At 39.6% G+C, this 12,751-nt stretch overlaps 1 protein-coding gene across 1 annotated transcript in view; it reads right to left on the bottom strand.

Moving 5' to 3' along the window:
* Nucleotides 1–12,751, bottom strand: part of ACACB (acetyl-CoA carboxylase beta) — a 1,510,375-nt gene that overhangs the window by 265,142 nt on the left and 1,232,482 nt on the right. The window contains exons 40-41 of the mRNA XM_044068517.1: nucleotides 12,087–12,207; nucleotides 11,341–11,451 (exon numbers count right to left, since the gene is read on the bottom strand). Of these exons, the coding sequence (XP_043924452.1) occupies nucleotides 11,341–11,451; nucleotides 12,087–12,207 (232 nt within the window). The remainder of the gene's footprint in view (nucleotides 1–11,340; nucleotides 11,452–12,086; nucleotides 12,208–12,751) is intronic.

Here is a 12,751-nt window from a genome sequence, read left to right as displayed (position 1 = left end):
AAGGTGCTTAACAATTTTGTTTTTTTTACTTTACTTCAGATTGCAATCCAACGCTACACAATCTGTGGACAGATTAGTGACATTAATTAGCTGAGTTTCGATGAAAAGTGGTCAGTGGTGGTGGTGCTGCGGTAGTGTTGTCGCCTCACAGTAAGACGCTGTCCGGTTCGATTCTCAGCTAGTGCGTCTTCTGCATGGAGAAATGCGTGAATGGGCGTACCTTCATTGAAGGTTGTGCATCAGGGCTGGCAACTCGGCATGTAAAAATCAACTGCCAATCATTAGCGGACCGGAGTTCCGCTGTGGTGACCCCTAACCGGGAAAAGCCGAAAGACACAACAACAACAACATAGTTCCCCCCAAAAAAATGGTATACAGTTTTATTAGAACCCACATGTAGTTATTAAAGGAGCTTAGACAATGTGCATCATCTCCCTGATTGGAAAGCAGCATTAATGTAAAAGTAATGCCCAGAAAAAAAAAACATCTGTTGCTTCACAGCAGCATATCAGACAAAAAAACAAACAAATGGATGCCTTTTTTTAAAGATTGCTAAATGGGGCTTTATTGTTGAGTGAGTATACATTTAAAAAAGTAAATAAAGAAAAAATGTAACATGGTGTGTGTGTGTGTGTGTGTGTGTGTGTGTGTGTGTGTGTGTGTGTGTGTGACAGACAGAAAGCATGAGCAGGAAAGATACTGACAGGACAAAACATCTTTCGACTGCAACAGGCAGTCCCACCAGCACACATTGCCTAATGTTTGGCATTATTAACAGAATTTAATATTCAGTGATTTATAGGCAAATCAAACATTCTTTGAGAGACAGAACAGAACTACGCTGCAAAATCAGGGACTGTTAAGAGGCATGGCCCACTGGGGTTGCAATGCCTTGCATTCTGTTTTTTTTTTTTTTGTTCATTTGACCACAGTGAGACATCTGAGGTTTCCTTACTCAACAAACTGGTTCTAACTGCTGTGCACTTGTGTGTGTGTGTGTGTGTGTGTGTGTGTGTGTGTGTGTGTGTGTGTGTGTCTGTCTGTGCTTGTATGTGCAGATTAATCTACATTTATTTCTTTACATTGACCCACTTAGTATTTACAATGTCCTGTTGATCACTGCATTTGTCTGTGAAAATTGTCTTTTTTTATTATTTTTGTCTTTTGGTAAAGGTAATGTCTGAAAAGGGTCTTGCACCAGTCCATTAACCCTGTTAATAAGCAGTAAATAAAACAAGGAACTCACTGCAACAGTAGATTACTGATTTCTTTTCTCATTTTTCGGGTTCATACCTCTCAGCTGTCTAGATTTTTGCAGAATGCACAGATTTTTGCCTTACATTTTTTTTGTCTACTCCTCATAAAATTTTGTTTTTTTGGTAAATCACTGGCTAATTATTGAGGATTGAATTCAGAAAATAATGACAGACATTTGAGTTTCAGACTTCATACCCAACAGAAAATTCATGTTAATGCAAAACCTTTTATTCTATCTACTTTCTAAGCTTGTCAGAGCAATATTTAAAACTTGAGCCTATTTTTAGGCCTTTTCACTGGCTCAGTCCTCAATCTCAAGGCAACTCCAATGACCAAGATGAAGATTATCATCTTCTACTCACTACTGGTGGATGCAGTAACCTCTTGGCCAGCATGTTGACCTTTGCCTCTTACCTCCACAGTAGCATGATCTTGGAATTGGTATCTTTGGTTAAGGGGATGTGTGGGGAATTGGTATCTTTAGTTAGGGGGGTGTGGGGGTGCAACCCCCAAACAGGAGGATGTGGGGGAAAAGCCCCACACATGAGTGGGTTTTCTTTGCTTCGGATTTACTTTGTTTACCGGGTTGGCCATGCAGTTACTTACCTGTAGTGAAATGTCACTGTTCTGAGTGGTCGGTCTTCTGGAGTTTCTTTTTTTCATCTCGGTCTTTTGAAAGTTGTGTAAGTGAACTTTCGGGTTTTAGAAGTAGACCAAGTGCACTATATAGCTTACAAGCACCAGTAAAAGGAAAGCTTATAAAACAGTGGCAAGCTGTACACTTTCTGCTTTGAGAAGTGAGTAGCTCATGAAGGGACAACTACCCTTCATCTCAAGCTTGTTTTTTTCATTGCTCAGCTTCCAAGCAGTGAGCAACTACAATTTTCTGTCTTAATGTATTTTATCCACTATGAGCTATGTCTTAATTTAGTTCTAGAAGACAGCAAACTATTATCATAACTATTCATAAAATTACCTGACCACTTTTCAGAGAAACTGTTTATTCAATACCACAAATTTGTCCACATGTTGTGCAACCTTGGAGTTGATTTATAAAAGGGGACAAGGGAATGTGTCCCTCATATGTCATAAACCTGCATTTAGCCACTTTTGAAATGTATTTCCTCTTAAGCATATAATCCCTGATTTCCTATGATTTTCTTGTGAACACTATTGGTGAGAGTATGTTCTGAAATATTTAAATAAATGATGTTAGGAATTAGGCACAATATAAATCAATTACCAGGCTCACTACTATGTTTCTTTATAAAACTTGTGCTGTTGTCTGTGTTTATTTTATTCTTTAACTGCATTTTACCATCAACCTGGGCCACTTTAAGGACTTTTTTGTTAAGTCTAAGTGCTTGTGGGGAATCCCTTTTTCACTACAGGCTCCTTGCTTCTTTTATCACTGGGTGCTCAGCAATGTTATCCACTCTATAATGTCAGCTTCATGTGTGCACAGATGTCATGTAGCTGCTTGTAAAATAGTTGAGTCAATCCCCATGTAAAAGGTGCTAGATGAGACCACTGCTCTTGTAGAATGGGCCCTCGCTGGAGAAGTTAAGGATTTACCACACAGAGTATAGTGAACAGAAATGGATTTGGAAACCCATTTAACAATAGTTTACTTTGAACATGGGTTTACTAACTTGGAATATTGGAAAGAGACAAAATTGGTGACATTTTTAAACATCCTTGGCCTTATCCAGGTAGAATCTGAGCTGTCTATTTATATCTAAGAAATGTATAATTCTTTCCCCCTTATTATGTGTAATAGGGAAGAAAGTGTGCAAATTTATGGCCTGACCGAGGACAGTTACAACTTTAGGCATGAAGGAGGGACTGGCCCTTAAACGCACTCTGTCCTTATGATAAATAAGGAGGAGAGGCGATGCCATAAGGGCCTGTAGTTGGAGATTTGCCTGGCAGAAGTGAGAGCGACCAGAAGAATTATTCTCCAAGTACAACATTTAAGAGAGGCAGAAACTGCTGGTTCGAAAGGAGGTAGAGTGAGTTTTTCCAGCACAAAATTGAGAATAGTTTAGGTGAGTAAATCTTTTAAGAATGATTTTATCTTTAGCCTAGCCAGCAGCAGTGGTTCCAGAGGAAGGTATGCAGATATGGCTGAAATGTGTGCCTTAATAGAGGAGTATGCTAGGCCAGACTGCAAGAACTCACACAGGTAAGACAGGACCAGTGGGGCATTAGCTTGACGTGGGTCCTGATATTTAGAACAGCACCACACAGTATTTTCAATTTTGGTATGTAAGATTTTCTGGTAGCTGGTTTTCTTGCCTCTTGGAGAACCTTAAGCATGTCCTCAGAAAACTGGCATCTAAAAGGGATCAGAATCCTATCATCCATAATATCAGACTGAGGGATGCAATGTTAGGATGAAGTAGTGAACCCTTTTGCTATGTAAGCAAATCCACTGTGGAGGGAAGCTTCTGGTGATGGTCCTTGTCTAAGTGGAAGACAAGGGGGAGCCAGCGCTGCCTTGGCTAATAGGGAGTCACCAGAAAGATTTTTGGGTATTCTCTTTGCATCTTTAAAAAGACCTTGGGAAGAAGAGCAAGTGGAGAGAGGGTATAAAAGAACCTCCTTTTCCAAGGAAAGGGCATTGCATCCATTTTACAAGCCTGAGGGTAGTAAGTCTTGGTGCAAAAGAGCAGAAGTTGTTTGTTGTCAATGGAGGCAAAATTATCCATCTCAGGAACCCCTATTTATGGACTATATACAGTAAAAGCTCCTCATCTAGCATCCATTTGTGGAGATCTTCTCTCGATCTGATTTTGATTTTATGGCCTCCTCTCATGCCAAGAGAGCCAGTCTGCACATTTGGTAAGATCTGGTGCCCTCTCCATCATTTGTTTATGCATCACATGACCGTTGTGTTCTCTTTGACCAATCAATGTATTTGGTTTCCAAGAAAGGGAGAAAATCTTCAGGGCCTGTGTATCAGTGCCCTCATCTCCTTCAAACTGATGTGCTCTGATCTTAGATTTGTAGGTCATCGCCCCTGAACTCTCATGTTGCCTCTCCATGGATCCTGTGCATTATCTGATGTATCTGTGTGCAGCTCATGCTGAAGGGAAGACCCAGGTTTAGTTTTATCTATCACAGCATTTCATTCTTTAGGCAAGCCAGAAGAGGAACCCATGTGTCCAGGGGATGAGAATGTTGAGACCAGGTAGTTTTCAGGTACCACTGGATCTTCCTCATTTGGAATTTGGCAAAGGGGACCATGGAGGTGGTTGCTGCCATGAAGTGCAGTGGTCTTAGGCTCTCCCTTGCAGTGTAGGACTGACAGGGAAGAAGAGGAAAGGAAGCAACTGGTTAGGCTTTGCACTTTGGTGGAAGGAAGGCCAGCATAAGTTTGGTGTCTAGTCTGCACCACAAGGAAACTAAGTCTTGGGTAGATATCAATACTGAGCATTTCAGATTGCTTGTGAAACCCATGGCCTGAAGTAAAGTCATGGTAAATATATGACGACTCAAGAGTATTTGCTGAAATGTGGCCTGTATTAACAGGTCATCCAGATAAGGAAGTATCTGGATTCCACAAGTCCTGCAATAAGCTATTACTGGAGCAAGGCACTTTGTAAAGACTCTGGGTTACAGAACGTCCAAAATGCAAAACAGAGAACTGAAAAGTGTGATGAACCTGTAGAAAATATCAGAAAATTCCTCTAAGCAGGTGATTAAGAATGTGGAGATGGGCATCCTGAACGATGGAATAAGGAGAAAAGTTTTGAGGGTGGAAAGAGACAGAACTGGTCTCTGATCTCCTTTTCTTGGGATGAAGAATAGTCTAGAATAGAACCCTTATCTCACGTATTGTAGGGGGCACTGGCTCTACTGTGTCTTGTGGGTTCAGGTGCCTAGGCAGTGAGACATTTCCCTATGGTGCATTTGTTTGGGGACGTGGCTGAAGTAACATTCAAGCTGCACAGAAATATGGCTATTGCAAATTACCTGTGGGCAAAAGGAAACAAACAATGCCATGCCCACAGCTATAATAATCAAGTGCATGGGGGCAGAAGGAGTAATGAGTGTTGTGCTCAGTGTACAGTACATGCTTTTGTAACTACAACATGTAGAAGTGTGCTATAGCATGGAGGAAATCTTGCATGCCACTGTAGTCACATTTATGCTCCAGTATGCATTTTAGGTAATGGTCCCTAGACACTGTGAAGAGACAGTGGTCCTTACACATCAGTTATGAGGGCCCTGAATTTGTACTGCCAGTGAAATGCCCACTGGCCAGCCTACTGCTGATACCTGATACACTGCCTGCTGTCTCATGTTGCTTGGGGGTCATGGTCATTTATTTTCCCCTTGTGCAATTGGTTATTGAAGTTGTGGGCATGGCATTGCATTCTTCTCTTGGCTTGGCAGCATCTGGACCAAACAAAAGGACTCTGTTTAGAGTAGAGAGTCTGAGTTTTCTGTTAATATCTTCTGGAAGGGGATGAGTATGCAACCAAGCGTACATCCTGATCACATCACTTGTAGCAGATGCCCTGGAGGAGGCTTCCACTACATCATAGCTGCATTTAATCCTAGCTATTTGGGAAGCCTGATCCACCAAAGAAAAAGCCTGTTTGCTGGAAGGTTCCTCAGGAGAGGAAAGTTTTATTTAAACTGTTGAGGATAGATAAGGAGTATTTAGCTATTTCTGCCTGATAATTCATAGCTTTGAAGGCCAGAGTGGAAGACCTATAAACCTTTTCCCTCAATTGGTCCCTTGCCCTGCTGTCTTTATCAGAAGGAAGAGGATTGGCAGCAAGTAGTAACTTAGAGGGCTTGTGTGTTGAAATGTAAAACACAGAGGGGTCTACCACAGGGTTTTGTACAGAAATTTCAAATTCAAATTCTTAGGTACCTTCTAGAAGATGTCAGGCCTTTTAGGTGCTGGTGACTGGGAGTCTGGTGAGGTGGAAGTGAATACAAAAGCATCCAGGAAAGCTTTTAGAACAGAAAGTACAAGAGCAGGAGTGCCTGTTTCCAAAAGGTTATAGCATCCTTGTTGAACGTCAGAAATTTGCTTTGATTTCCTTTCAAAATCCTTCATCATATCAACAGTAGTTCCCCCAAATGAAGGTTTCCTCAACAGGAGGGTTTAGAGAACAGAAATCTTCATCAACCAAGGCCAACTGACCTGGCAAATGGATTTGGGATGAATAAGCCAAAGAGTGCTCATAAGAGTCTGATTCATCTTATTCATCCTCAGAAGGGGTGACAGTCTCTTTTGTGAAGTGAAAGGAGAAACAGTAGTACTGGTAGATCCTCCAAAAGATGATGGCCTGAGTGCCATTATGGCCTTAAACAGGCCAACTGAAAAATTCAGCCACTCCTTTTCTTTGGATGTCTGGGGAAGGAGCATTTTCAATTTTTTTTTCTTTCCTGGTATGACATCCAGTTTGACTTAACATGGAGGCTCAGGAACCTTAATGATAAATCCAGGGATTTCCTCTCTAAACAGTACTACCATTATGTCTTTGGGGTCCTTTGGAAATTATTAAGTGGTGTTCCCCTTTTCACCATTATTGGTAGCTTCAGTCATTTTGGATGTAGAAACATCAGGTGCGATACCGGCCTCTGGCTGGTTTGCAGTGACAGGGTTTGAGCAGGTGTTGGCCATACTGTGGATTTCAAGACCTCTGAAGGTACATCAGCGTCCAAAGGGACAGTCAAGATATCAGGCCTAGGCTTGAATTGTTTTCTTCTGAATGAACAAGATGTCAAGAGTAGAGGGGTCTGGTGTCTTTGTTTGGGCAAGGATCTTAAAGCATTTTGTTTCCAAGTAGGAATTAAGGGATGAAAGGACTGACATTTTTTATTTGCTTACTTTCACTTAAAGCTTGTTGTTGGATCAAGCCAAGGGCCTTAATAAAGTCATTCTCCTGTGCAGGAGTACAGAAAAACATATAAATTATTTTACTTGCATCATGATCTGTATATTTTTACAATTTATCTCTCACCTCAACAACCAAGATTACAGCCTATTATCTTAAACATACTTTTGTCCATGCTTTCTTCTCTTTTCACATTGCAGTGCCTACATTTCTTAAAACTAAAGAAAGAAAGAAAAATAGGGTACCTGTTTACTTTAATATCCCTATAACACTGAAAATACTTTACTGTATAACATGCAGCATATGCCACATTTTATAAAAATGCTGTCAAGAACAAAAATTGTTTTACTTACAGTTACGTCTTTTCCTTCCTCCTTCCCTCTACTTACTGTTCTTCCAAACATTAATGACGTGAAGTAGGGCATATGGGGTTTGGAGTCCCCTACATGTTTAAAAAAGTCAAAAAAATCCAACATTTCCTGGTTTTCTTGTTCAGCAATATTTTACAAATGTGACTGATGGATTCTAATACCACATTTATTCATTAATTTCTAAGCTGCTGATTTTCTTCCTGTTGATCTTCACCTCCCAAACTCCAGTCTGTGGTTCATTTCCAATGTACTCCTAGTTCTTCTTGTCAACGCCTATGCTTTTCTCTGTCTCTCAAATATTTACATTTGGAACAATGGAAAAGATTTCACTGGCAAAGTCCTTTTAGCTTTATCATCAGAAGAAACAGTCTCCTTCTGTTTGATAGCTCACTTTTTTGTTGGATAAACTTTTGTGTTTCCATCTTATGTTCTGCATCAACAATTGTCTTTGATTCTCCAGGAAAACATATTCTGAAGACAGATGGTTACAGCAGCTTGAATCTTACACTTGCCTCCTGACATTCCCTGAATACTGGAATAAATGTACTACTCTTTTTCCTGGTGTACAGTGAGTAGTCATTTTCTACAAACACTGTTGTCTCCACCTTTTAGTACCTTTGTTCTTTTGCCACAGTTTTGTCTGCTGGTAGGATTGCATCTTTACTATTAGAGGCTTGTGCTGCTTTCTCATGGCCAGGTTTGGAACATACACACAATGTGCCCTTTCATTTAACCACTCCTGTTGTGGAATACCAGTACAATTGCTTATTTGTGATTTCATAACATTAATAGTCTGTTCCTTACAGCTTCTAGCAGACAATCTCAGGTTTTCGCTACGTGCACTGTCTTCTTATTCTACCATTTTTTGAAACATCTCTTCTTGAGCAGTCTCCTATTCTCCAGTCTTTTCTTCATTTTGACCTCTGATTTTTGCAGTTTTATCAGCTCATCTGAACATCTGTTTAAAGCTTCTTCCCTTTTTCCAGCCTTTCATTATTTGAGTTGATGCACCATTTTATTTTAATCAACTCTGAACACATTTGACATATTTTTTCCTCTAGAATACTAGAAGTCATGTCTTGCACCAAAGTTGGAGTTTGAACTGCAGAACAACTGCATGATTCTTCCCAGCCGGTGTTTTATCCTCACCTTTTGTGGTTGATTTTCTTTCAGGTTCTCTAAATTTCTTCTTGCTGGTATCCAGATGGTGCACTTACTAGGCAGTAACTGAAATTTACAAAGAAAGACAAATTCACTAGACCTCTTTCAGAGTTTCTGTTTTAATTCTGGGAGAGCCGAAATTAAGCTGTTAGTGTGCAGCTATCTTGGAAGTCCCAAAAGACTGACGTGCAATTTTTTTTGTAGTCATGCTTTGTACCTAGGTAGAAAAAGTACTGGGAGTGGAGATCCTTATAGTGAATCTATCGCAATCACACTCTCTCATCCTAGCTGACAGCAACAAACAGCAATACAATTGAGAAAAATAAAGGTAGGTTCCCCAACAGGGTACTTATCTGAACCAGTGTAGGCCAATGGTACTTATGACTACACAGAGAACAGACCATCAGGTACGGGACCTAATTTCAGACAAGCAGTCAGACATTCTGCAGATTTACTCTCATGAATCCGCTTAAGCAACCTTATGCCCATGTGCTTAGGTCATACATCAGACATATGGCTCTTTGGAAGGTTTTGGCTTTGGTACCCTAACCAGACATCCAGGTTATTTAGCAAGGTAATCCAACAGTTTGGAATATTGTAACAATGATCTAAGGAAGGGCATCAAGGAGGACAACTAGAGGGATGCATGGAGGCTAAAAGCAGGGCAACAACAAACATTTTGCAGGTGAAAGAAGAAAGGTATAAGCATTAGGACATGAAAGAAGGCCTGCTTTACGTTTGTAGTGGAAAGTAAAATGATGGGGAGCGAGAACATGGCATTTGCTTGGGATGGACAAACATTAAAATGAAGGCTAAAAGCAGGCAAACATTCTAAATTAGAACTTTGAATCAGTGTTCACTTAAAAAATACTAGAAAGTAGTGACAGAGAGGAGGAGTGTAATAGAAATAGAAAAGACATTGAGCAGCTTGAAGGAGGCTAAAGCAGAAGAAGCCAGGTGGGATCCCACCAAATATCCCATCAGGGCTGCCTGTGCTTTAAGAGAGCTACTGTTAAAACTGAAAGTTTAGTGTTTAACCGTTTCTTTCTGCAATAATGTATCTGGTTATGTACTGTAATTTAGCAAACAGAAATTCATATTTTAATGTGCATTAACAATTACTTATCAATCAGATTTTTGTGTTTTTTGGAGTTTCTCATTTCCCTAGTGCTGTGCAACCATGGAGCTAGTATACACAGTTAAGGGGGTTGTGAAGGGTGCAGGGGTCTTGCCTCTCCCATGGAAACATGTTTTATTCTATGCTGGTGGTGTTTTGGTTAGGTAAGTTCTCAAGCAGTTGTGAATGAATATTTAGTTTACAGGTGATAGCTGTTTTGATTGTTGACAGGAAAATGTGTAGACAGGTAGAAAAGTGGTTAGAGAACAGGAAGGAGCTACCTAAGGTTTACAAAGTGACAAAATATTCTAGTGGTATCTGTTCTTGGTCAGTCTTTCCCTTAATGTATTTGTTTCAGATCTCTTTCTGGGTATAGAAAACTAAATAAATCTGTTTATGGTAGCACTAAGGATTGAGGATAGTGGTGAAAGATGATGGGCTAAGCATAAGGAGGACCTAAGACATTGGTGAATAGTTATAAAAGGTGACAGCTTCACTTCAATCTTTACAAGTGCACATTGTTGCATCTGGAAAAATAACCACCCAATTCAGAAGACAACAGGATGAGTCAGGATGAAAAAAGCCACAAAAAAAGTACCCAGTGTAATAATTATGGAAGAAACCACCACCAGACTAAGGAAAATCAAATGTTATGTAACTCATCCTTGAAGTGGACTCCAGGAACAGGAAGGGAAAAATGCACTGGAATGACCAGAGCCAGTGACTGGGCTCACAAATTGTAGAGTGGGCTGATGGTTGGCAGACAGAGTGGTTGCCATAAAAATAGACAAACATGTGGGGCTCTTAAATCACACCTACTTAGCTGTGACTGCTGTGCCCCTTGTTAAGAGTAAAACTTTTTCAAAGATGTTATCACTTTAAGAAAACATGTTATTGCAAAAATGTCTGCCTTATTCCAAGGCACAGACCCACATTATAAAGAAAAGTATGGACTTCCCTTAATAGAATGCTTTTAAACCCATGCGCTACAATGGCACACTTTTTATGGGCAGTGTTTCTACTACTCATACTGTTTCTGGCATGTCTAACACTAAGCAGCTGATGCTTTACATCAATAAACAATTTCTCAAAGCACTTACGTTGCGTATTTGACTGAGCTACCTACCATCAAGATTCCCAGACTGAACTTGGCAGTTTTGTTCAGCTGATGAGGAACACTGTTATGAGCTGCTTTACTCCCTTTCCACATCCCATCACAGGAGAGACAGATTTACTAGCCTCTGCAAAACTGTTACATCATTTACAATGTTAGCCAAACACAAGTCTGACAGTTAACAGGTATCTGTTACAAGTTATCAGCTTTGAATACATCATTTAAACTACAGAAAGCAATTTAAAGATGTAGTTAAACTGAATAATTTTCTTTATGGCTGAAAATATGTTTAAATCTTCCAAAACTTGGTATTTCTTAAAGGATCATAAAATATTAACAGTGTATCCAAACTGTGGAATGTCTTGCTAAATATACTTCTGTAAGACACCAGATTTGTATTACAGTAAATAAATATAACTACAAAGGAAATAAAATATTGTAATTAAAAGGATTCCTTACCTTATTGAGTGCACCAGCTCCTGTAAGAATAATGTGAGAGTTTTCCACCTGAATGACTCTTTGCCCAAGCCTCACAAGGTATGCCCCAATTCCAACAGCACGGCAAGTGACCTGAAAAAAGGACTGTTAGTCTTACTTTTTTTTAAACTCCCTATTTCCCACCTGGCACAAAAGCTTTCCCCTTACTCTCCAGTGTAGTTCTAATGTTGCTAAACCTGCTATAATTGTGATGGGAGTTCCTAATTAACATTCTGAGCATTTTTAAGTATCTTTTTTTTCTGTTCCCCATGCTTGGAATACCACATTAACTATGCCCATTCTATTTCCATCACAAGACATAGACTTGGTCACATCATCCATTAAGCCAAGATTTTTTTATTTCATTTTTTTTGCCCTTCCCTCCTCCTGGTGGCTAACATGCACATCACAGATATGAGGGTCTCCTTATATGAGCATGCAGATTCCTGCGGATGCCCAGTGAAGGCCACTATGTGGCAGTGCTTGGCAGAGTCAAACACATGCCCCTGGCCCATACACTGCATTCCACTGTCTGGGTTGATGGTCAATTACAGGTTGTTTGGGTCACAGTCAGGGCTTCTTCCCTCTGCACCTATGGGCCATCTTAATCTAAATATTTAAAATGTTTATATGTCAATAAATTTTAGATGCATTTATTCAATGTTTTGCTTAAGAAATATTGAAATCTGCTTTCCCTTAGGAGGAAAAGTATCACAACTTCAACTTACCAGACTGATAGTAATAATGCCATTATAAGCAAGTGATGATTCTCCAGCTATTGTACCAGAGCCTCGTAAATTTTCAACTCCAAGACCTTCTTCTTTACCAATGATGTCAGTGATCACATATCTGTTTCAATACAGAAAAAGACAGCAAAACGCATACATAATTTCCAGAAATAAAAGCAAAATAAGACAGACGGATAGTACTGAGAAATTTAACTATTCTCAAAACCTTATATATTTCAACAGAAAAAATATCATGTAGTACAGCTTAAGTATATACAACATATCATTCACTATATATAGTAATCAATGACCAATCAGCGTAATTATGTAATTAAGTTGCTGATTGGTTGTTGATTACTATATATAGTGAAGGAGGCTTTGTGTTTTTTGGTCTGAGGAAGCAGTCATTGATATAGACTGTGAAAGTGCTTACCTGTTTTTTCTGTGCTGTAATACGTGTTCATTGTTTCATTAAAGTTTTTTTTTTTCATTTATGGAGTACGCTCATCAGTTTGTTTGGTGTATTTGCTACTTGTGGTTCCAGCAAGCCTTACCAGCTTATAGACTTTGTGTTTTTGACAGCTTAAGTATATGCCCTCTCTCTCTAAAGAAGAGCTAAAAACATTACAGAGAGTACAGGGATGATTAAACAGAAAGAATAGAGT

This window comes from Protopterus annectens, chromosome 4.part0 (assembly GCF_019279795.1).
Source record: "Protopterus annectens isolate FY-2018-M chromosome 4.part0, PAN1.0, whole genome shotgun sequence".
Classification (NCBI taxonomy): domain Eukaryota; kingdom Metazoa; phylum Chordata; order Ceratodontiformes; family Protopteridae; genus Protopterus; species Protopterus annectens.
Note: the sequence above shows the minus strand (reverse complement) of the source record. Positions and strands in the feature narration are given on the sequence as shown.